Below are 26,064 nucleotides of genomic sequence, written 5' to 3'. Positions count from 1 at the left end.
CTCCCACCCTTTCTTCTGGAAAGTACAGCTTATCAGTGTCACTCTTAGGATGGAAGGCTCCATGCACTGTCAACAATTTTTTTGTCTTTGTATCCATGTTCACCAGTTCTTTCTTTTGTCATTTTATGATTCCAGCTCCATACTGATTGATGCTATCACCCATATATTAATTGCTTGGATCTTATTCCATCTGGCCACGAATTGGCTCCTGTGCCGGTGACACATGAAAAGTACCATTCAAATGTGATCACTACCAGCATCGCTTTACCGGCACATGTGCTGGTGGCACGTGAAAAGCAACATTTGAGCGTGGTCGTTGCCAGTGCCACCAGACTGGCTCCCATACAAGTAGCATGTAAAAACACCTTTTGAGTGTGGTCGGTGGTGGCAGTGTTGTCGTCGTTGGTGGTGGCAGCATTAGTGTCGTCGGCGTCGGCAGCATCAGCATCAGTTTTGAGTGCAATACCAATCTTAGTCTTCAGAAATATTCTATCCTCAGTTGCTATTTCATTTCCTTCTCCATTATCTCATTTAACTCTAATATGCCCAGGTATTTGTAGCCTTCTGTTTCAGTTTGTTTAAGCAGTTCTCTATTAGGTAATTATTATTATTATTTTCCCTTTATCACAGGTTTTGTTGGAGCTCCTGGAGTCTTGCCTGTGTAGCAGGCTTACTACCTGCAGCCTACGGTACCATGCTATTCATTCTTTTCAGCTATCTAATACTTTCCTGATTATTCTGGCTGTGCCAAGGAGGCAAACCTTTTGTAACAGTTCTACTGGGCACTCTATTCCAATTTCCTGTATATTCTTCTTGATGCCTTCTGATACTGTTTCCAAGGACCCAACAGTAATTGGCACTATCTTCACTCTCTTCATTTTCCATAGTCGGGCTATTTTGTACTTAAGAGGGTTGTAACTGTCCATCTTTTTGTCTTCCTTATTATTATTATTATCATTATTATTATTATTATTATTGAGTGAGAGAGCAGTTCATGCCATCAAAGTGACACTGGGGTAAAATATACGAAGCCCAATATACCCATCATGACTACCCGTCTGTAAAGGTACACCAGGCACATGCATCACAACCATATGTGTACGACATGGTGATCTCATATCAAGATAAACAGCACATGACCTTGCAGGTGGGGCCCAGTTAGAATTTTATTCAGGTTGAGTAGCCCATCCCGCTCAAACGGTCCCTGAATAAGGGTTGTTTAAGGATGTTGAAAGAACCACCCATGTTTCCAGAGGTGAACTATTCAAACCCCAAAGAATCCCTCTCAACACATGGCTATGATGCTCCCCCACTACTTCTGCTCGTGATCAGAGATGCACATATCGTCAGCCACTAAGGGACATGCTCAACTGGTTACGGTCAAACAACTGACAAGCAAATCTGTGGTATTGAGCAGAATATTTGCTGTAGCCCATCTTTTATACCAAGACAAAACAATGTACATGATAACACTTCCAATCAGTTAAGATCAGAAGCCATGAGAGCCACTGCCTGGTACTGCATTATTATTATTATTATTATTATTATTATTATTATTATCATTATCATCATCATCATTATTATTATTATTATTATTATCATTATCATCATCATCATTATTATTATTATTATTATTATTATTATTATTATGATAATGATGTTGACAGTGAGCTAGCAGAATTGTTAGCACGCTGGGTGAAATGCTTAGTGGTATTACATCTGTCAATACATTCTGAGTTCAAATTCTCCCGAGGTCAACTTGGCCTTTCATCCTTTCAGGATAGATAAAGTAAGTACCAGTTGTATACTGGTGTTGATGTAATCAACTTAATCTATTCCCCCAAATTTGAGGCCTTGTGTTTCCAGTAGAAAGAATTATTATTATTATTATTATTATTCAGTAGTTTTATTTTTTATAGCGTGCTTTCACTTCACTACCGAGCGCAGCTCTGTGTGCCTTGGGTATGTGCTGTGATTTGTTGTGATGCTCTGATGGTTATTGTATGGAAAGTGTTCTGCGTAGGATGTGTGCAGTGCCTAGTAGTGCAATTTTCTGTATGTTATATGTGTTTGTAGGTCCTGGTGTTTTTGTTATGTATTTGTCTGAATATTTTTTTATCATGCCTAATGCACCTACTATGATAGGAATTGTTTCTGTTTTTAGATTCCACATTCTGGTTACCTCTATTTCCAGGTCTTTATATTTTGAAAGTTTCTCCATTTCTTTTAGAGACACATTGTCATCTGCCGGTATTGATACATCAATTAGAAAGCATTTTTTTTCTTCATGATCTCTGACAACTATATCTGGTCTGTTGGCCTTAATTTCTCTATCTGTGTGTATTGGCATATCCCAGAGTATGGTTGCTTTCTCGTTTTCGTTTTCTGTGACCTTTTCTGGTGTGTGCCTATACCATCTTTTTTCTGTTGTTATTCCATAATGTTGGCATAGCTTCCAGTGTATGTAGGTTCCAACTCTGTCATGTCTGTGAATATATTCCTTCTTAGCCAGGACTGGGCAGCCAGAGATAATATGATTTATTGTTTCTTGTCCATTTCCACATATTCTGCAGTTACTTGTTATATTTCTTTTCATTACATGTTTTTGGTAATTTCTGGTGGGGAGGCTTTGGTTTTGTGCTGCAATTAAAAATCCCTCTGTCTCTGCTTTGAGTCCTGAGCTTCTCAACCATTGCTGGGATGTTTCTTTGTCTATTTCTTTTGCATTTAGTTTAGTCCAGTATTTACCATGAAGGGGTTTTTCTTGCCATCGTTTTATCATGGTTCTTTGCTGTTCTAGTTTTAGTTTGAATTTCATTTGTTTTATAGCTTTTGTTGTTTCGTCATCTTCTTCTTCTTTATATTTGTTAGGTGGTATGATTTCTTGTTTGTATTTGTCAGCCTCCTTAAATACTGAGAACAGTTGTTGTTGTTGTTGTTGTTGTTGTTGTCGTTGTCGTCGTTGTTGTTGCTGCTGCTGCTGTTGCTGCTGCTGCTGCTGCTGCTGTTGTTGTTGTTGTTGTTGTTGTTGTTTGATTTGATTTGATTTGATTGGATTTGATTTGATTTGATTTGATTTGATTTGATTTGATTTGATTTGATTTGACTTGACTTGACTTGACTTGACTTGACTCAAGATTGGTCTTATTTCTGTAGTATTTATGTGGGCAGTGGGTTACTCTAGATATCCACATAATTTCAGTAAACCATCAAGTACTGAAAACCCTTCTGATGATCTTTCCCTTTCCTAAGAAGCAAATCTTCAGTGGAATCTCTACAGGATATTCTATTCCATTATTATGTGTACAACCTTTACAGATTTCATATTCCAAACCTTTGCAATCTCAAATTTTAAGAGGATAAATGTTTTTAACTTTTCATCTTTCTTCAAAATCCTGGAATCAAATGCGCATGGCAGAATAATCAGTAAGGAAATCCACTTTTCCTTGTCTATTATTGTTTTATCTTATCCATTTGAATTGAAAAATCCCACAAAATATTGCATTTTTCTGAGTCAAGTACTCTTTCTACCTAAAGATATGATATCTTATGTGCTTCCAGCTTTAAACTTCCATTTCTGACAAAGCTTCCAGTGTAAAACTTTCACCACTTGATCATGCCTTCATTTCTTATATTCTCCCCAGGCCAACTTGGGGCATTCTGCAACAGTGTGTGCCATTGTAATGTTTCATCCCAAATTCCTCATATCCCCCTCCTCCTCGAGCTGACAGAATTGTTAGCACTCTGGACAAATAAGTGCCAGTTGAACAGTGGGATTGACATAGTCGACTTACTCATTCCCTTGAAATTGCTGACCTTGTGCAAAAATTTAAAACCATTATGATGATTATTATTATTGTTGTTGTTTACATTGTTGTTCATTTATACAAGCTGTTCCAGTGCCACCCAGAGGTAACAGCAAGTATTATGGGTGTTATCTATGTTTAGCAGTGATATATCGTAAGGAAAAGAGACCAGAATTTGAGAACTAAGATTCTGTTAAATTTGTAATATTTCAGTTTTGAAAAAGTTTTAAGAGGATCAGGTATTTGTAGGTTAACAATGTTTTTCTTAGAATGAGAACATTTTCTTTTATAGTTCTTATGCTTTTGAGTTTCCTAGTATTTGGCCACAGTGTTCAAGAGCACTATTTGGTATTATTCCCAAAGCTCCAATGATCACAGGTATAGTTGTTGTTCTTAGATGCCATATATATGAGACCTCTATTTTAAGGTCCTTGTATTTAACTTTTCAAATGTTTTCACAGAAGTGTTGCAGCCTGCTGAGATTGACATATTTATTAGCAAATGTTTTGTCATTGTGGTTGTTTTACTTGAATAGCTCAATCAGTTTGAATGCTAAAGTCCTAAAGAATGGTGATGTCTTATTTTCTATTACTTTGGGAAACTTATGTTCCCACAATTTCTTCTTATACAGGAATCCAAACTTATAGCATATGATGCAATGCAACAAATACTGACCAAATCTATCATGGTAATTAGTATACTAATTTGATCCATGCTAAACTGCAAATACTGCATGTATTAGATACCTTCTCATGAAGCTAACAAGCACAAATTTACGTTCAGCAATTTAACTGTGAATCCTGGGCAACCTTTGCCTGCTGCTGATATATTAGTGTTTTTAGCACTATACATATGTATACAGATCACTGATCTTTAAGTAATACTGCCTGCATCACTAATAATGAATTTCTGTTCATCCTGTTGGTTAAATGTGACATCAGTGATCTTTTAATCACTGTTTAACTACATCAGTTGACAGCCAATGTTTGGTTGTCATGAGATGGCATAGATATTTGCTATTGAAGAAGTTGACAAACAAATTTAGATCTGGCAATTTCACCCCCAATGCCGAACAAACTTCACCTGCTGCTAGTATTTCTCTGTGTTTTTAACCCTTTCGTTACTATATTTCTGACCAAAATACACTCCTCATGAGTTTCAATTAAATTCTAAAATAGTCATGAATTTAGACTAGTTTCATTAAACAACTGTAACTTTTTTACTTGTCAACATATTGATATTTGGAACATAATTGAAGAAGGGGTTCTTAATCAATTCTATTGCATAATTTTTGTCTCAAAGTGGCTCTAATTACAGGTAAATCCAAGTAAACTGAGCAAAATGTAAAAATATTAAAATTTTGTTTAAACATTATCATAGAAAATGTGTCATCAGCTAATATCTAATTGGGTATGCAACAAAATTTTGATATAGAAGAATTGCACACATCACTAGATTATCAGTTGAATTTAATGCACAGAACAGGTGTACCATAAAGGTAAAATAAACTGAAATACTGGAATTTGCTTTTGAAGAAAACTAGAAAATTAAATACAACTAAATGAAATATACTCACATACATACATGAATACACAGAAACATATATAATAAAGATTTACAATAGAAATTAAATCAAAACTTGTTACTCACCTTACAGGCAAATTAAAATTACAGGTAACTTAAAATAAAAAGTAAAACTAAGTAAATTTGAAAAATATTTATACAATCTAATATATATATATATATACATGATGAGATGCAGTTTGGGTTCGTGCCAGGGAAAGTACCACTGATGCTATATTCCTGGTAAGGCAGCTGCAGGAGAAATACCTAGTCAAAGATAAGCCCCTGTACCTGGCTTTCGTTGACATGGAGAAAGCCTTTGACAGGGTCCCCCGATCCCTTATCTGGTGGTCAATGAGGAAACTAGGGATAGATGAATGGCTAGTGAGGGTTGTGCAAGCCATGTACAGAGATGCCGTAAGTAAGGTTAGGGTTGGCAACATGTACACAGAAGAATTCAAAGTAGAGGTTGGGGTCCACCAGGGTTCAGTACTCAGCCCCCTCCTATTTATCATAGTCCTCCAGGCAATTATGGAGGAATTCAAGACAGGTTGCCCCTGGGAGCTCCTCTATGCTGACGACCTTGCTCTAATTGCTGAGTCACTATCAGAACTGGAGGAGAAGTTCCAGGTGTGGAAGGAGGGTTTAGAATCGAGGGGCCTTAGAGTCAACCTAGCTAAAACCAAAGTACTAATAAGTAGGAAGGTAGACAATCCACAAATGTCTTCAGGAAGATGGCCCTGCTCGATCTGTAGAAAAGGTGTAGGTAGAAACTCTATAAGATGTACCCAGTGTAAGCTATGGACACATAAGAGGTGCAGCAATGTCAAAGGTAGGCTAACTAGGAAGATAGTTTTTGTATGTGGCAGATGCTCGGGAGCATTAACCTCCGAAAATCTGCAGAAAACAACTTCCGTCACTTTCCAGGGGGAAAAACTAGAAGTAGTTGATAGCTTCCGTTATCTAGGTGACCAAGTCAGTAGTGGGGGTGGGTGCGCTGAAAGTATAACTGCTAGAATAAGAATAGCCTGGGCAAAGTTTAGGGAGCTCTTACCTCTGCTGGTGACTAAAGGCTCAGAGTAAAAGGCAGACTGTATGATGCATGTGTACGAACAGCCATGTTACATGGCAGTGAAACATGGGCCGTGACTGCTGAGGACATGCGTAAGCTCATGAGGAATGAAGCCAGTATGCTCCGATGGATGTGTAATGTCAGTGTACATACTCGACAGAGCGTTAGTGCCTTGAGAGAAATGTTGTACCTAAGAAGCATCAGTTGTGGTGTGCAAGAAAGACGATTGCGCTGGTATGGTCATGTGGCGAGAATGGATGAAGATAGGTGAGTGAGAAAGTGCCAATCCCTAGCAATTGAGGGAACCCGTGGAAGAGGTAGACCCAGGAAAACCTGGGACGAGGTGGTGAAGCACGACCTTCGAACTTTAGGCCTCACTGAGGAAATGACCAGCGACCGAGACCTTTGGAAATATGCTGTACGTGAGAAGACCAGGCAGGACAAGTGAGCCCAGCTCACTTATGCATGCCTTTCCTCCCTTGGACACAAAGACCTGTTGAGGCAAGCGAAGTCGATATCGAACCTTATCCGACAACAGGCACCCATGCCAACCCCCTTTGCTTGCGAAGACATGTTGGGGCAAGTGAAATCGAAATTGAACCAATCCTATGACTGGCACCCAGCAGTTGCCAGGACCCCTGGACTGGTGGTACGTAAAAAGCACTATCCGAATCGTGGCCGATGCTATCGCTGCCTCGACTGGCTTCCGTGCCAGTGGCACGTAAATTGCACCAATCCGACCGTGGCCGTTGCCAGCCTCGCCTGGCACCTGTGCGGGTGGCACGCAAAAAGCACCCACTACACTCACGGAGTGGTTGGCGTTAGGAAGCGCATCCAGCTGTAGAAACATTGCCAGATAAGACCGGAGCCTGGTGCAGCCTTCTGGCTTCCCAGATCCCCGGTCGGACCGTCCAACCCATGCTAGCATGGAGAACGGACGTTAAACGATGATGATGATACAAACAATATTCACACAATATTTCTATCATGGAAAGTTGTAAAACATCCCACTCTACATACTGCAACCTTGCAGAATGCACATTGGAAAGATGTTTCAACTTGCTGTCCACTGAGAATTTTTCTTTGTTGATGTAGACATTCATGGTACTGCCTTTTGCGACCCCCGATTTTTTCTAATTTATGTAGATCGGCTGAACTCAGAGGAATATCTCTCTGGCAGGCTTTGCTTTTCCTTCCTGCAATTATTTTTTTCGAGGAATAACCTGCCCTCAACTGCGTTGCTACATTTGCTTGGAACTGCAGATGGTCGCATGGCTTGCGAACCCCTCCTGATTTGGTATATAATATAAATGCATTTACAATGCTCATGTTTACTATATACCAAACCAGGTATCACCACCATTTATTACCCAGTCTACCAACCGGATAATAACTCATCATCTGGTTCAGCCGATCCACACCACCCATGTACTTGTTATAATCAAGGGGTGCCATTTTCATCTACACATGGTTGTGCACTAGTAGATAGAAAATTTATCTGCCTCTTATCTCTGTATGCGGTTGCTATCAGATTTCCTTTCTGCCATTGGATTATTTCACCACTTTTTTTAAATTTTGCTTTTTTTATATCCAACGGCAGCCCTTTTTTACTAGCAAATACTGTAGCACACATATACATTGCCACAGCTTCTAAATCCACTGCAAGTTTGACCGAACTAAAAAATCAGTCAAACAATTATATACGGCCCTGGTTATGGTAGAAGTGATAAATTCCAGACCACATCATACCCTAGGCCATGCTGTACCCAGTAATTGCTTCACAAATTTTCCAAACTTTGATCCCCCATTTTGCGGGCTTTCTTGGCATATACAATCGGAAGCATACCCTTCCTTTATACCCCACCATGCCCTCATCAATGGATAAGTATCTCCCAGGGTTGTAAAATGTTTTATATGCATTTTGAACGCACTCGATGTGGGGTCTTATTTTAAATAAGGGATCAAAGTTTGGTTCTCCACGTACTGGGGTACTGCTAGTATCTCTCACATGTAAATACTGATTCAGTTTCACAAATCGTATTTGGGTCATAATACTATGGGTATTAATAAAAATGTTTTAAAGTTTTTACTCCATTCTGGTGTAAAATCATCCTCGCTGTCGATATCACTGTCGCTACTTTCAGTTTCATCAGAATTGCTGCTTTCAGTTTCAGATACAGAAATATCCGATTCATTTTGTCCACCATGTACTTTTGTACCTCATTCAGTCTTTTCCTCGATATCTCCATATCTTCTATTGAAAAGCCTTCAAATTCAGAATCATTACTTGATAGCACGAAACTCCTCCCCATTTTCAAAGCTGAAAAAAATTAACACCAAAAACAATGTGGAAAAAAATCTTCCAAAATTCACCATGTTCAAATATCACACCAAACAATGTCAGATACAATAACTCAACTGTTTGCAAAGTGAAATCACATGTTTTCACGAATGTACTAACGAGATTTGGGTTCAAATTTACATTCAAATAACAATGGGTACTCTCGGCCAGATATGGCTGGGTTGATCTTATGGACCAAAAAATTTTTCAGCTGGCTACGGCTGGGTTAGTAATGAAAGGGTTAATACTATATGTCTATAAGAGATACTTACTCAAGGCTTTCAACATATACCCACTTTAAGCATGTAAACAGATTGCTAACCTTGATCTAATAATGCTTCTGTTGTTAATAATGAATATATTATACACACACATGTGCACAAAATAAGCTTCTGTATAGTCTGCATCTACCAAATTATTGTAGAATATAGTTGTTTATGGTGCAATGAAATGGGATAGAACTGAAAACCATGGAGTTTGTTACCACACAGCCATATCTATGCCGCTTTGTTTCTTAATTCTCACAAATTTAATACTTTATCTAGGGACAAAATTCATGCACTTGAAGAAACACTGGCAAAGGGGTCTTTAAAAATATTGAAGCTATCAAGAGCAAGGACAAATTATGCAAAACTCCACAACAAGGTAGGCTTCCTGGTAATTTTCTTACAGGTCTCTGATAACTTTCTTTAACACAATATGTATTTATATAAGTGATTGATAAGAGGAGTTGTTGACAGGACTATGGAGTTGGTACATGAAGTCTTTGACTACTACTCTTCAATTTATGGCACAACTTACTGTCTCCTTTATCTGTAATTAGACTAATCACATATCAGTAGTAAAAGTTAAAATGGAAACAACATAGAAAATTTAAAGTGGAAATAACATGAAAATTAAATCAAAAATCCAAATCCAAAATTTACTAACATCTTGTTCTAAGAAACAGAATTGCTTCTACAAAAGCCACCTTCATAGAAGACCTTAAATCTGATTTTATTGTTTTCAATGCAGAAAACAGTAAAGTTGATATTTATGAAACTGAGAATTTTAGTGCATTATATTATAGTTAGATGGAGAGAGTAAAAATATACCAACTCCAGCCTAATTAATGAAATGGCATGTTATGCAATCAAAATTCTTTCATAACAAATACCGGTGAACAAATTTTTCACTATAATGAATTTTTATGATCCTCAACAATAATGTTGTTGAAACAAGGCTATATGATTTTCACTATAAAGAAATACATTACAGCAAATATTTCAATAAACAAATCAAAATTAGACTCCTAGCATCCTAAATTTCTCAAATCACTATCATCATTTAATGTTTTTTTTCCATGCTAGCATGGGTTGAATGGTTTGACAGAATCCAGCAAGCTGCAAAGCTGTATCAAATTTAAAAAACAATGAGAAACAAAATTATTTTTGAGATAAGTCCTCTAAACGAGCCATGTAGATTGTGACAGGAGCAAAGACAATGCCACTGTTAGAAATCCAGATGACGCGAGGGCATGATTGTGTTAAGCATGCCTAATTAGAGGATGTATGAGGTCAGGCCATATTGTAGTGCTGGAAAAGATAGAGAAAAGGCTATACCATACCTATGGGCTAGAAGCTGGAATGTGCCTGCTTGTAATTTTAATGCCTATCAGTTGGGTAACCTTTCTCAGGGATGCAGTCTAGGATGTCTGTAGTAGCAGCACTCTCAAATGTGAGAGCAGTATTCCATTGTTGACTTCACTTGAACTTTGTAGAGTTTTAGTAATTGTTAGGGCTTGAAATATTTTCTTTCCCTGACAAGAAAGACTAGTCTTTGGAATGCAGCCCTAGCTATTTTAAGGATTTCTCAGAAGGAAGATGGTATCTGGTACTTCTCCCTGGAACAAAACCAAACTGCATTTCATCTAAGATGTAACTCTCTGTAATTTTCATGCCCTGGCCCTGCAGTTTGATACCGCTGTAGTTATTTCTATCTAAGGCATCACTTTTACCCTTGTAGCAGCTAACTATAACACTATTACACCAGTCATTGGGGTTAATGTCTTCCTGAATAAACTGATTAACTTTGCGAGTGACTGCCTGATATTTTAATCATCTTGGCAGTGATACCTAATGGTCCAGGACTTTCTCAGTTTTCATATCTTTAATTGCCCTATCTATGATACTACTATCAACTCTGATAGCTGGTCTCTCGATTGGTTCAGTATTTGAAAGACTCCCTTTGTAATCATTCTCCATATTTAATAAACTTTCATAATAATATTTTCATGCATCTTTTTTCTCTAAGTCACTAAGCACAAGTAGATCATTATCCATTCACACACATTTCTCACATACTACATCTCTATTCTCTGTGATAGTTTTGCAATCCTGAACACCTATTGCCTCAGATCTTCATGCTGTATGACATTGGAAAACTTCTTAGCTTCTGCTATTCCTTTTGCTATATAAACCTGTCACTTAGCTTCCCTTCAGGCTCCCTGGTATAATGCTCTACTTCCACCAGTTTTCCAGTCCTGTTTCTTTGCTTTTATAGCACTGTCTACTTCCTTGTTCCACAACCATATCACCCTTGGCCTAGCTGGGACTTCGCACCAACCACAGATTTGGTTAGTGGCACCCAATAAATTGTCCTGCAGGAACTTCCAATTATCCTCTTTGCTATATGTCCCTTCCTCCTCCTCTCTATCATCAGAGGCTTCTAGTAGAATGGCTCTAAATTTTTGTTGGTTTGCTGGGTCTTTGAGCTTCCATAATCTTGTCCAGCATGATTTACTTCTCCATGTCTCTCTAGACTTAATTCTGAAGACACAAACTAGTAGCCTATGTTGGGATTTACACTCTTCACCTAGGAATGTATGTATGGATGTATTGGTCTGTCTGTGTGTGTACACACACATGCATGCACACACACATGTGAATATTATCATCACTATCATCATCTTTTCATGTCCATGTTCTATGCTGACCTGGGTTAGATGGTCTGATAGATCCAACAGGTCTGAAGATTGCATTAGTCTTCTTTGTCACGGTTTCTATAGTTGAATCCTGTTACTAATACCAATCACTTTACTGAGTGTATTTGGTGCTTTTATTGTGATACCAGCACAAGTGCAGTTGCCATGTATCTTGTAGCTTCACAAGATACATGGAACTATAAGTAGAGAGGGAGGTGATGAAAGATTGAAGTATGATGGAAGGAGCTGGAACAGGTTTCTTGCTATAAAGGTGGAACATGGCTGCTTGTATGATACAAGAGCAGGTTGTATAATTGGTCTGGAGCTGGAAAGAGAAATAAAGATAGTTGGGATGAAATGGGAGGGTGAGCCTTGAGACGAGGCAGAAGATTTTGGTGAGGTAGCTGTTAATTTTTAGAACGATATTGTAGAGTTGGTGCGAGAGCTTGAACATAAAACAAGTAGGATATGACTGGTTTAAATGCTGAAGCAATTGGCACTTCTTTATACAACTGTCCTCTTCTATACACATCGCATGAGCATACTAATGTAGTTTCTCTCTTGCACACTACATCTGATTCCTTATGTGCTCAATTTTTCTCTTAATACATATTTGTACCTTGTTGTTCATGCACACTTATATTGCACTTACAACAGAGCATGTTAGCTTCATTTCTTTTTTGTCTTCACATATATTCAGGACCCACATCTGGCTATTGTATAACATTGCTGTTCATACACAAGCATTATACAATCTGCTTTACACTCTGTTAGGGAAACCTTTTGTCATTAATAGAGATAATAACTCTCTGAACTTTCTCCAACTTGTTCTTAATCTAGCAGCTATACTTTTAGCGCACTCTTCTCCACTATTAACAGAAGCTACCCATTACTTCCAGGATCTACCAGGGCATTCAAGAAAATCTATATCCCATGCATTTTTAGTATTTATTGCTTCTGCACATCTGTCACATACATAGTCTGCTTTGTTAACTCTCCTGCAAGACCAGTTTTGAGCACACTGTATGCAATTCTTACCTATTCCTTTTCTACCTATTGAACAAAGCCATTTCCCTGATGGAAGCAGTCCTGTTTGTTTTCCTACTTATTAAAACTTTGGTTTTTGCTAAGTTAACTTTGAAGCCTTTTGATTTCATGCCTATTGTCAAGTTGATATTTTTGGCCTCCTTGATAATGTATTTTCTCTCTGTTCCACTTATCACTCATTTGTCACTTCTGCATTTATCAACTATACCTTTATCACCCATGCCTGTCTTGCTAGTATCCTAATTGCTCATCTTTCAATCACTCTCTTCTTTTCACTCACTTAGTACTATGGTGCCTGTGTGATTAATGATAATGTTCTGTTCATCCTTTTAGAACATGGGATACCTACTGGATCTGTCTGACCTTGATTCCAACACTCCACCTCTCCCTTTCTCATTCTATGCCTCTCATCCATCTTGTGTCGAGGCATATGCATAAAGTACTTTATGAAATCTGCATGTACTTCACATTCTTCCCATGGCCATTTGGCATTATCATCCACCATATATTGTCACCCTTTATCCACATCTTATTATCTATTACTCTCTCACTCTTATTCTCTCTAGTACTGGGGCTACAAAAAATTCACTCAGTAGACACTGATAAGTCACCCAGCCATAGAAAACAAACCAGAAATGAAAATTAAAAGTAAGATGTGGTCCTCCAACTCATGTAGGAGTGCATGAATGATCCATCCAACCCATGCCTTCATGAAAAGTAGATACAAAATGATGATGCTGTGTGTGCGAGAGAGAGAGAGAGAGAGAGAGAGAGAGAGAGATTATAAATGGTGTTAGGTTTCTGAATTAGGTGTTTAGTGGGAAAACAAATGAAAAAAGGGCAGGTTAAGATAGATTATTGTATTTTAGAGATGTTTTGGAAAAATTATTTTTATATGCTAATTAGAATGTGTTTTTTTTTTTGTTAACTCCTGTTTCTAGACTCTCTATAGAACCTCTAAGAATGGGAAGAGGGAGGGAAGATGAAAGGTGTCCTCAAACTGGAGACAAAGCCTGAATTGCAGCAGAGTGGAATTCACTAAGGGTACACAAGGTGTCAGGTGGTAATGTTAAACTGGGTAATTGATTATTTATGCCACCCAATTAGGCCATGGCAGAATTTGAAGTCAGAATGTAAATTATGCAGAAAAAATGCCATAAGGTATCTTGTTTGAGGTACCTGTTTTCTCAAATCCAAAAGAATGAAAGAACTGGAATAAATACCACTGGGTATCTGTTTTAGTGTTTTTAAAGTCCTGCCAATCTAATGCCTTGGATTGATATTTTTTATTGACCCCTAAAAGGATGAAAAGCAAAGTTGACCTTAGTAAGATTAGCCAATGCTATAACACTCTGCTAATTCACCACCTAGAATGTAAGGAACCAGAGGAACAAGAATTTTAACAAAATTATTTGTATTTTCATTTCAGTTGAAATTGATATCAACTGTACATCAAACTCAACCAACAATACAGTTACTCTTGTCAACTAATGAGTTTGTAGGAGCCCTGGATCTCATATCTACTACACAAGAAGTCTTAGCTCAAGAACTAGCTGGTATTCATTCTTTCAGGTATGTCATTGATTTTCATGTAACTTTATATCATCGTCATCATCATCATCATTGTAGGTTTTATGTATACAGAGTGTAAACACACTTTAGCAGTTGGTAACTCACTTAATTTTCATTTCTTTTTAGTTTTAATCCATTACGAATAATGAAGGAAATCAGATTCAGTTTTGAACAAAGGAAATTTATCCTAAAGCGCAATTGGAAATTTGAAAACAATGAAAATGCATAAAACAGTTTAAGTGGGAGTTTCAAACAGATCCACCTACATGTCTAACCATCAGTTGAATTAGAGATAAGTTTGAAGCAGATAGAATTTTCAGAATGCCCACAAGAAATGTTTTGGAAGACTGCAGATATTGATGAACCCCACAAAGTAAGAAAGGATATTAGAAACATATTGTTAGAGTTCAAGAAAATCTGCATGGCAAGTAAATCATGTGAGAGGAATCTCAAAGTCAAGCATCCATCACATTTTAAATTACTATATTTGGAAAGGTTGATAGTCTATGCTCCCAATGAAGATGATTGTGGAGTTTTTGAGAGTGGTACTTGGCAAGATGTGTGAAAGATTCACACTTTCCAACAAAGATGGCTTGGAATGATGGGGCTACATTTAAATTAAATGGCTCAATTAACTGTCACAGTTACACTTACTGGTGACCTAAGAATCTGCATGTTATGGAGGAACATCATGTTAGTTTGCAAGGAGTTACTGTATGGTGTGGCTTATCATCAAAACAATTAATTTGACATTCTTTTTTTACTGTACTGTGACTGGTCCATATACTTAAACTTGCTGTGACATTCTGTCATGCATAGCATTCAAAAGAACTTTGATGGTGGAGTTTTATTTCCAGCAAGATAGTTCATCCCACACTACTAGTTTACTGGACCTCATACCATTAGGCGTTTTTATGGTGATATTTAAAAGATAGAGTTTATGGTACAAAACTGGCAACAGTCGATGAATTGAGGACAGCCATAGAATAAGAATATGTACAAATACTAATGAAATGTTTTTTGATATTTGCAATTTCATAGCTGCATATTATCAGCAGTGCTTGGACCAGAACAGTCAAAGTTTGAAAACTGGCATTCATATAAACAAAACGAAATTCTGCCTGTAGATTTTATTAAACTTTGAAAATGAATTATATTTAATAAACACTGATGTAATAATCATTCAATGTGTTTCTCCATTTCTTGATATACCCTGCTTACATTATAAACAGTGGCATGGCTTTGTGGTTACAAAGTTTGCTTTAAAAAATCATAATTTTAGGTTCTCTCCCATTGCTAAGTAAACTTCTTAAACACATAGCCATCCCAGAATCTGTGTTTTACTATTATCAATAATTATTTTTTACAGGCATTTGGGCTCTCAATTAGCAGAACTTGAGAAAGTTATTAACAAGATGCTATTAGCAGAACTTAATAAATATGTTACTGCAAAACTAAATCGGCCAACAGTTGATCCGCAACCTTTATCTGATGATGTAAGTAATCACTGATGTTTTTAAAGTTTCAAATTTCTTTTAATATTAAAATTTAGTATTGTGTTGTTTTTTTTTCATATGCCTGCATGCATGTGTGCTTATGGCAATCAAGATTACTGAGATGTAGTAAATTTTGTTTACAAATTATGTATATACATGAAAGTGTGTATATATGTTCATCAATGTTTGTCTATAATTATATCATCATCATCTTTTAACCCTTTTGATACTAACCCGCCTGAAACCACTGGCTCTGTAGTATAAATATATTGTTTTCAAAAGTTCCGAATTAAAATCTTCCTTGAAACCTTAGTCACAATTTATCTTCCTGACACTATCTTAATGATTAGTTATTTTCGTAAACTCTTTGTTATATTTATAATTAATTGAAAGAAACACAGAACATCTCAACAGAAATATGGTAACAAAAGGGATAATGCCTGTCTTCTCTGCTAGTTAGGGTTGGGTGGATTGACAGAATTTGATGGGCCAAAGGACAACATCATGCTTGCTTTGGCATGATTTTTGTGGCTGGACTTCCTTCTTAATATTAACCACTTTATAGAGTGCATTTTTTCTGGACCAACACTATTGAGTCTGCTATGTATCTCAAAAGACAGATCAACATGATACCAAGGCATTGTAAGAGATGGAGTAGGAATGCGAATGTACTGAATGATGAACCAGGGTTGGGGCAGGGGAGGTTTCAGTGGTAAATATAAGTTGGAGGAAATAAAGGAAAGAAGAGACAATGACTAGAGAGAGAGAGAGAGAGAGAGAGAGAGAGAGAGAGAGAGAGAGAGAGATGATGTATGAGTAGATTGGTTGTAAGAATGTGAAGGAAGTGGGAGAGATATAGTGTGTGGGGTGAGTGAGAGATGTATGGTGCAAATCAGTAGGAAGTAATTTAGAGGAGAGTGAGAGATAATTTGGTAACATAGATGGGTGATCAATGTAAAATATGAATGAAGGACTGTATAGGGAGTGAGAGATATATAGTGTTAGCAGAAAGCCAAGCTGAAATGATTCATTGGAGAAGGAGAGAGATAATTTATAGCATACAAAAGTAAGGTGATTCATGTAAAATGTAAATAGGAAAGGACATTGTTAAGAATGAAGAATGGATCTCAAGTGAAATGGTTCTGGGTAGTAAAAAAGATAACTGGTAGTGCAGAAAAAGATGAGAAATGTGTGATTCAGCCTTTGACTAATTACAGTAGAGAATATCAGGTAGCCAGAAGGGCAGCAAAAAGAATCGCAGAAGATAAGAAGTCTTCCAATGTCTTACAGTATGAGGATCAGAGATGTGAGGTGCAAAGCAGTGTTATCAGAGGTGGGTGGGTGAGAAATTTGTGCGAATGGATAATGATATATTTGTGCTTAGTGACTCAGAGAAGAAAGATGCATGAAGATGCTATTATGAAAGTTTATTAAACGTGGAGAATGATTCAAATATTGAATCAATTGAGGGACCAGCTATCAGAGTTGAAGGTAGTATAATAGATATGGCAATTATGGATATAAAAACTGGGAAAGCCCTGGACCATTTCAAGCATACCATTATCCATTTGCACACATTTCTCACCTGCCACATCTCTATTCTCTCTGATAACACTGCAAGGTCATCAGTATATAGTAGTTCCCACGGGCACCCCATTTTGAATTCCTCTGTTACGGCCTGGAGGACTATGATAAATAATAGTGGACTGAGAATGGAACCCTTGTGGACCCTACTTGTGTGTTAAATTCATCACTGTATTCCTGGCTGACTCTCACTCTACTGACACTGTACATGGCTTGTACAGATCTAACAAGCCACTCATCTACTCCTAACATCCGTAGAGATCACCAGATAACAGAACAAGGAACTCTGTCAAAAGCTTTCTCCAAGTACAATGGCTTACTCTTTCCTTCTCTCCCCTCTCACATGGCACCATGAAGCCTTCCTTTTCCTGTTTCTCATACATATTATTCTTTTTTGAATTGACCATTGCTCAAGTCATTAGCTTCTTTTTTTGTTCTGGCTTAGTGTAATTTTAAAATTCTTTTCCTCAAGGCTGAAAGCAGTATTACATGCAACTGTTAAGTCACTGACTTTATATTTTTCTGTTACTGTCCTTGTCTATATGCCTGTTCCATTTTTTACCTGTTCTCCTTATAACTTGTTTTTATTTACCACTTGGTTTTTAAGCATTATCTTTTTTCTGTTACTTGTCTCAACTTTTTTTATAACCTTGTTTATCTGTCATGTCCATTCATCTATCCTGCAACAACTTATGATACTGACACCACAGATTTGGCCATTTTTGAAATAGGTACATATGTCTGTTGGACTAATAATGAATCAAAAACAATCCAGGAAAATACAAAAATAGACTTGGTTAGCCCAAGAAAATAGAGTGGACATCATCATCATCATGATGTCTGTTTTTCCATGCTGGCATGGGTTGGATCGTTTGACAGAATCTGGTAAGCTACAAGACTGTACCATGCTTCAGTGTCAGCTAGGTATAGTTTTGGTGGCTGGATGTCTTTCCTAACACCAACAACTTACAGAATATACTGGTTGGCTTTTTCATGCCACCAGCTCTAGTGAGGTTGCTGTGTAAACTTGCAAGACAGGAAAAGAAAGAGGAAAAGATTCTGTATCTTGCTGCAGAGGAGATACATGACTGAAAGAGATAAAAGGAAGGTGGTAACGGAGTGCTAGAGCAAACTCTCAAGGTACAAGAGCGTAAAAGAGGATACAGGCAGTGAATGAGAGGGTATGAGGGAGTGAATACTTTCATGAGAGCATGAAAGGGAAGTAACAGATGATTAAAGATGGAGGTAGAGGTGAACATAGTGAGTGATGAACAAGGGTGGTGGTGTGGTTGAAAGGAAAGACCAGTATAGAGAGGGGTATAGTGAAGACATAAGAATGGTTCAGGAAAGAGAGTAGCTCAAAAAGTAGTCAGATAATGTACAATGTATTGGAGCAGTGGGGAGAGGAGAGATATAGAGGTACATAAAGTAAGTTGGGCATGATGATAGATATGTGAATAATAGCAGATAAAAAGTGTTAAAAGTGGAGGAGGGAGAGAACAGTGGCTGAAGGTGATTGGTAGAAATTATGTGGGTAAAGATGATAAGGAATAGAAGTGGTTCCAGGATGGGTTGAGAAGGTTACCAGGTGGGAGGGGATGTAATATGTGCTGATTCTGCTCTCAGGGGACTACAGCAGCTAAGTACTACCATAGATAGAGTATGAGGATTGGGAGAAATGCTTGATGAGGCAGAGAGAAAGGAGTGAGGACAGGGCCCTGCATATACAAGCATACTAAGTGGTTTTAAGGTGTCATTTTCACTGTAATGGATGAGTCTTCTCAAGCACAGCAAATCACCAATTATCTTGATACTCTGTTATCTCCTCCATGAGACTCAGCATCATAAAATCAGTCTTCAATACTTCATCCTATGTCTTCCCTTTTCCACAATTTCTTTTCACTTTCAGTGAACAGTATTACTTTATGCAACTATCCTTGTCCTTACACATCACATACCAAACTAGTGCAGTTTTCTCTCTTGCACACTACATTTGATTTCTCTTATGCTTAACTTTTCCGTCAATATATTGGCACTTTGTCCTACATGCATATTGATATTACACATCCAACATTGCATACTGTCTTCATGTGTCCTCTGAACTGAGAACTCCTGTCTCACTACCATGTAGCATTGCTTACAAACACAAGCATCATGTAATCTGTTTTTTACTTGGGGGGAGAGAGAGAGAGAGAGAGAGAGAGAGAGAGAGAGAGAGAGAGAGAGAGAGAGAGAGAGAGACTTTTTGTTGCCAACAGAAGTAATAGCTCTATGAACTCTCTCCATCTTATTCTGGAAATTACACAATTATACTTAAAGAACATCCTTCTCCACTGGTAATTAGGTTGCCTAGATAATAGAAATGTAACTACTGTTTCTAGGGAACCTCCAGAGCATTTGAGAAAATCAATTTCCCATGGAGCCTTCGTCTTCGACATATGTAGACTATTTTCTCTGTTAGCCTTCCTGTGACTCCTCTGCATCTCTTGTACATTCATATTTTGCACTGGATACACCGTATAAAATTTCCTGCTTACAACTTTTCTACATATCAAGCAGAGCCATTTACCTGTAGTGAGTAGTCATATCTATTTTCCTACTTGCTAGAACTTTGGTCTTTACTACGTTAACTTTAAGGCCCTTCAATTCCAAGTTTTGCATCCACACTTGGAATATTTTCTGTAATTCTGTTACAGATTCTGCTCTGAGAGCAAGATCATCAACATATAGTTGTTCCTAGGGGCAGTCAGTCTCCAATTTCTGTTGTGGCCTGGAGGACAATGATGAAAAGAAGAGGACTGAAAACTGAATTCTGGTGAACACCATCTTATACACTAAATTCCTCACTCTACTCATGGCTAACTCTCACCTTACTAACAGCACCCCTGCACATGATTTGTATGGCTTTTGCAAGCCATTTGTCTACCACTGACTTCCTTACAGATCACCATATCACAGAGTGAGAAACTGTTGAAGGCTTTCTTCAGCTCAACACATACCAAGAGCAATGGTTTACTCTTAGTTAAATACTAGATATACCCATGATCCATTGGGTCACAACTACTCCAAATTGAAAATGTCTTTGTATGGCAGCAAAAGAAAAAATACTATTTCGAACTTCACGCGCTAAAATTCTTAAATAACACAGTCCTCCTGCCTTTGGTGTGACAACATAAATACAACCAAGTGTTTCTTCTTTGAAAATGTTCAAATGACTGTCAACTTTTTCCTTGCTTTCTTTGTTCCAAGTGAAATGCATGGATACTTCAGCATAAATTAATGTTTTTGCAAAGTCATCATTGATGCACAATGAAATGAATTCTGTTATTGTTGTTTTCATATGTTGTTCATTGACAGCCATATGTATCCTCATTATTTCTGAGTAATATTCTTTGTTCATCTGGTAGATGAACTTGCAGTCTCACTATTGCATGTGCTCTTTCATGAATTAAAAATCCTAAAATGGATGTGACTGCTTTAGATGGTCCAATATACCTAACTATTATATATATACTAATTTCATTATCATTGTTTATTTGAACAGCTTGGTCATTTCCTTTCAACGTGTACTTGATGACATACTTAATTGAGCTCTGTGAAGCAATGATTTCAATGTTGCAGTGGCATTTGAATGCTCTTAAGTGTTTCATTATATGGTACAACCCATTTGTTATTGTTTGTTTTTCCATTCTTATGAGATTCAACTCCTCTCATTGTAACTGATCTTTATTTATAAAGAGATAGCTCTTTTTTTTCTGCGTTTTGATTACGATGATAAAGACTAATATTTTGAGCAGTTGTATACTGTCAACTTGACGTGACAGTCCCATAAAGGGAATCACACCACCGCTATTTAGCCCTAGGAAGCATCAATGCTTCCTGTCAACCTTGACACCTCTGCTTTTCAACAGAAAGGCAAAAAAGGAGAGAGACTGAAACAAAAAGCAGATAGAGAAGAAAAAAATGTATAGGGGTTAACAGTTCAATATGATGAAATGGCCAGAAGGAAGAGGCTGAGTGACAGGGAAATAATAATAACAGTGACCTGGTTGAACTAGGATGCACGAGCACGTGTCTTTGTGGGAATGGTGTTTGTATTAGCATGTATGTGTGAATGGGGGTAAGACACACCAGTACATAAATTGCACATCACACCACAAGATGTATGCACTAGGTTACTTACACATACAATGTATGTGTAGGCGAGCTTAGAATTATGTGTGTATGTGTATAAGTAACCTAGTGCATACATTTTGTGGTGTGATGTGCATCTTATGTACTGGTGTGTGTGTGTGTGTGTGTGTGTGTGTGTGTGTGTGAATAGACGTGTACATGTGAGTGGGATTATCATCTATGTGTACAAGTAACCTAATGCATGCATTGTGTGGAGTGATTTGCATTTTGTGTGTGTGTTGTGTGCAGATGCTTGTATGTAGCAGTTGATGTGTGCTTGTTTGGGTGGGGTGTGTATGTAAGCACCACTAACAAATATATGCATCTGACTGCTTGTGAAGACCCGTTGAGGCAAGTGAAATCAAAATCAAATTTGATGACTGGCATCTGTGCTTAATAATAATAATAATAATAATTGTGTACAGTGCTCAGGTGCACTACAACTCATCTAAAGTGTATATATAATCAGGTGTAGTTTCGGCGGATTTCGGAAAGCATGAGGGCCTTAAAAGATGCAGTGTCATGGCAGTCAACAACTGACGCAGGCAGTTTATTCTATGCTTCAGCAACTCTGAGCGTGAAAAAATGTTTCCGAAAGTCATGAGAGCTGTATTGTTTTCTGACTTTGTAGGCATGTCCACGTGTGTTAGACACATGGAGATCAAAAAGGTGTTCAGTGTTGTTGTTGGTGAGGTGGTTGATAACTTTGTGGGTGTTTACCAAGTCCGTCGCCAGACGCCGGAGCTTCAGTGAATCCATGCCCAGGGAAACAAGGCTTGTGGAGTGCTAAGAGCACCATCCGAGCATGATTGTTGCCAGAGTGGCTAACTGGATTCCGTGCTGGTGGCACGTAAAAAGCACCATTCGAGCGTGATTGTTACCAGCGTTGCCTTCCTGGCACATGAAAAAACATTCGAGCAAGGTCGTTGCCAGTGCCGCTGGACTGGCTCCTATGCAAGTGGCACGTAAAAAACACCATTTGAGCATGGCCATTGCCAGTACCGCCTGACTGGCCCTCGTGCCGGTGGCACATAAAAGCACCCGCTACACTCTCAGAGTGGTTGGCGTTAAGAAGGGCATCCAGCTATAGAAACTCAGCCAGATCAAGATTGGAGTCTGGTGCAGCCATCTGGTTTGCCAGTCCTCAGTCAAAATGGTCCAACCCATACTAGCATGGAAAGCAGATGTTAAACGATGATGATGATATATTGATAGAAATGGTAAGACAACAAAAGAATGAAAGATATATAAATAGATGTGTGTATTTTTCCCTTCTTAACAATTAACATGGAAAAATAGATAAATAGTTACCAGGCTAGCAAAAAATCACTCAAGTAAAAAGGTTGTAACTCTTTGTTTTTAAAGGTAGAAACTCCGGGTTTACGTGAAATATTTTGTATAATATATACAAATAAATAAATGGAGTTAAATGCAGGTGTTATTCAAATTCTTTTACTTCCAACACATGTTTCGAAGATATCACTGGTATTATTCCAAAGGAATAAAATGGTGTAAAACAATGTACTGTAAATCTTTGAGTATAATTCGCCCTTGAGTATAATATGCAGTGGATTTTTAGGGGGCTGTACCTCTGAAAAACCTAAACCTTGTGTATAATATACACCCCTTCTCTAACTTGAGTCGTGCATAATTAAACCAGCAGCACTTAGTCGAACAAACACTTCCGCGCATGCATAATACAATAATGGTGATGTTCTTAACTGTTATATGGGAATGTAAATATGTTTGCAAATTGTTTTTGTTACATGTTATTCTGTGTTCTGAATACTTTTATTTTAATAAATGTTGCTTACTGCAAGTTATGGACGATTCTTTTCTGACTGCATTGCTTTCAGGCTTAGCTTAATGTATTTTTGCACCCGACATCACAAAATGCGTCTGAATAAACATTGCCGGACAGCAAATAGAAACTCAGACATTGCTTAGAAAATATTTTTCACTTTTAACCTTGTATATAGTACGCACTAGGGATTTTGACCTTTAAATTTTGGGAAAAAATGCGGATTATACTCGAGGATTTACGGTAATCTTCTCTTCAGGGAAATGAAGAAATGAAACTCATAAATAAGACATTTTAACAGAAAAATGATGGATATGTTTAATGATTAATTGAAGTTTGTTTTAAAAAACGTTACAGGATATAACGTCAAAGGTAGCCTAGAGGATATTAAAAGATAGTAACCCTTTCACAGAACAACACAGAAGGGCTCAATATATTGTGTTTTCTGTTTGTTCCTATTTATATATATAAAAGTTCCAAAAATTATACCATATACATTTCTTCATACAATCGATATTCATCTGTATATGTGTATGCACACTGTCATCCAACCTTGATTTTGAATGGGTTCGTATGAAGATATATATATATATATATATATATATATATATATGGTATAATAAATATATATGTATATATATAGTCATGTTCCCAGCTTAAATATATGTTGGTTTTGACGAAGAATAACTTGATATCTGAATCTGTCTCACTTTATTGAATTCTGGTATATGTGTGTGTGTATAGACACACAGATATGCATACATAGGCATTGCTGTGTAGTAAGAAGATTGCTTCCCAACCACATGGTTCCGTGTTCAGTCGCACGGGCAAGCATTTTCTGCTATAGCCTCAGGTCGATCAAAGACTTGTGAGTGGATTTGGTAGATGGAAACTAAAAGAAGCCTGTCGTATATATGTGTGTATATATATATCATCATCATCATAATCATCATTTAACGTCTGCTTTTCATGCTAGCATATGTTGGACGATTTGACTGAGTGCTGGTAAACCAGATGGCTGCACCAAGCTCCAATCTGATATGGCAGAGTTTCTAGAGCTGGATGCCCTTCCTAACGCTAACCACTCCGAGAGTGTAGTGGGTGCTTTTATGTGCCACCAGCACAAGGGCCAGTCAGACGGTACTGGCAACGGCCATGCTCAAATGGTGTTTTTTACATGCCACCTGTACAGGAGCCAGTCCAGCGGCACTGACAACGACCTCGCTTGAATGTTTTTTTATGTGCCAGCAGTACAAGTGCAAGTAAGGCGATGCTGGTAACGATCATGCTCGAATGGTGCTTTTTACATGCCACCGGCACGGAATCCAGTTAGCCACTCTGGCAACGATCATGCTCGGATGGTGCTCTTAGCACTCCACTAGCACAGATGCCAGTCTTCGAATTTGATTTCAATTTTGATTTCACTTGCCTCAGCAGGTCTTCGTAAGCAGAGTTTAGTGTCCAATGAAGGAAAGATACACATGAGTGGGCTGGTTACACCCCTGGCACAGGCCACAAGGTTATGGTCTCACTTGGCATGCTGGGTCTTCTCAAGCACAGTATATTTCCAAAGGTCCCGGTCTCTAGTCATTGCCTTGGTGAGGCCCAATGTTTGAAGGTCATGCTTCACCACCTCATCCCAGGTCTTCCTGGGTCTACCTCTTCCACAGGTTCCCTCAGTCACTAGGGTGTGGCACTTTTTCACACAGTTATTCTCATTCATTCTCACCACATGACCATACCAGCGCAGTTGTCTCTCTTGGACACCACATCTGATGCTTCTTAGGTTCAACTTTTCTCTCAAGGTACTTACTCTCTGTTGAGTATGCACACTGACATTACACATCCATCGAATCATACTGGCTTCATTCCCTGTGAGCTTACGCATGTCTTCAGCTGTCACGGCCCATGTTTCACTGCCATGTAGCATGGCTGTTCGTACACATGCGTCATACAGTCTACCTTTTACTCTGAGCAAGAGGCCCTTTGTCGCCAGCAGAAAAAAGCGCTCTCTGAAATTTGCCCAGGCTATTCTTATTCTAGCAGCTACACTTTCAGCGTACCCTTCCCTGCTACTGACTTGGTCACCTAGGTAATGGAAACTATCAACTACTTCTAGTTTTTCTCCCTGGAATGTGGCAGAAGTTGTTCTCTGCACATTTTCAATGTTTATTGCTCCTGAACATCTGCCACATACAAAAACTATCTTCCTAGTTAGGCTTCCTTTGATATTGCTGCACCTCTTATGTGTCCATAGCTTACACTGGGTACATCTTATAGAGTTTCTACAGATTGAGCAGGGCCAACTACCTCAAGGGATTTGTGGTTTGCCTGCCTTCCTACTTATTAGTACTTTAGTTTTAGCTAGGTTGACTCTAAGGCCCTTCGATTTTAATCCTTGTTTCCACACCTGAAACTTCTCCTCTAGTTCTGATAGTGACTCAGCAATTAGAGTAAGGTCGTCAGCATAGAGGAGCCCCCAGGGTCATCTCATCTTGAATTCCTCTGTTATTGCCTGGAGGACTATGATAAATTGGAGGGGGCTGAGGATTGAACCTTCCTGGACCCCTACCCCTTCCTGGAATTCTTCACTTTACTCATTGCCAACCCTCACCTTACTGACAGCGTTCCTGTACATGGCTTGCAC

General features: G+C 38.1%; 1 protein-coding gene across 1 annotated transcript in view; it reads left to right on the top strand.

The window, feature by feature from the left end:
• Positions 1-9,247: 9,247 nt before the first annotated feature.
• LOC115217636 (vacuolar protein sorting-associated protein 54) overlaps positions 9,248-26,064 on the top strand; it is a gene marked incomplete at its 5' end in the record, with an annotated part of 299,488 nt that continues 282,671 nt past the window's right edge. Inside the window, 3 exons of the mRNA XM_029787388.2 lie at positions 9,248-9,427; positions 14,221-14,363; positions 15,733-15,859. Of these exons, the coding sequence (XP_029643248.2) occupies positions 9,248-9,427; positions 14,221-14,363; positions 15,733-15,859 (450 nt within the window). The remainder of the gene's footprint in view (positions 9,428-14,220; positions 14,364-15,732; positions 15,860-26,064) is intronic.

Source organism: Octopus sinensis, linkage group LG11 (assembly GCF_006345805.1).
Source record: "Octopus sinensis linkage group LG11, ASM634580v1, whole genome shotgun sequence".
In the NCBI taxonomy this organism is placed as follows: domain Eukaryota; kingdom Metazoa; phylum Mollusca; class Cephalopoda; order Octopoda; family Octopodidae; genus Octopus; species Octopus sinensis.
This window is presented reverse-complemented; position numbering and strand designations above follow the sequence as displayed.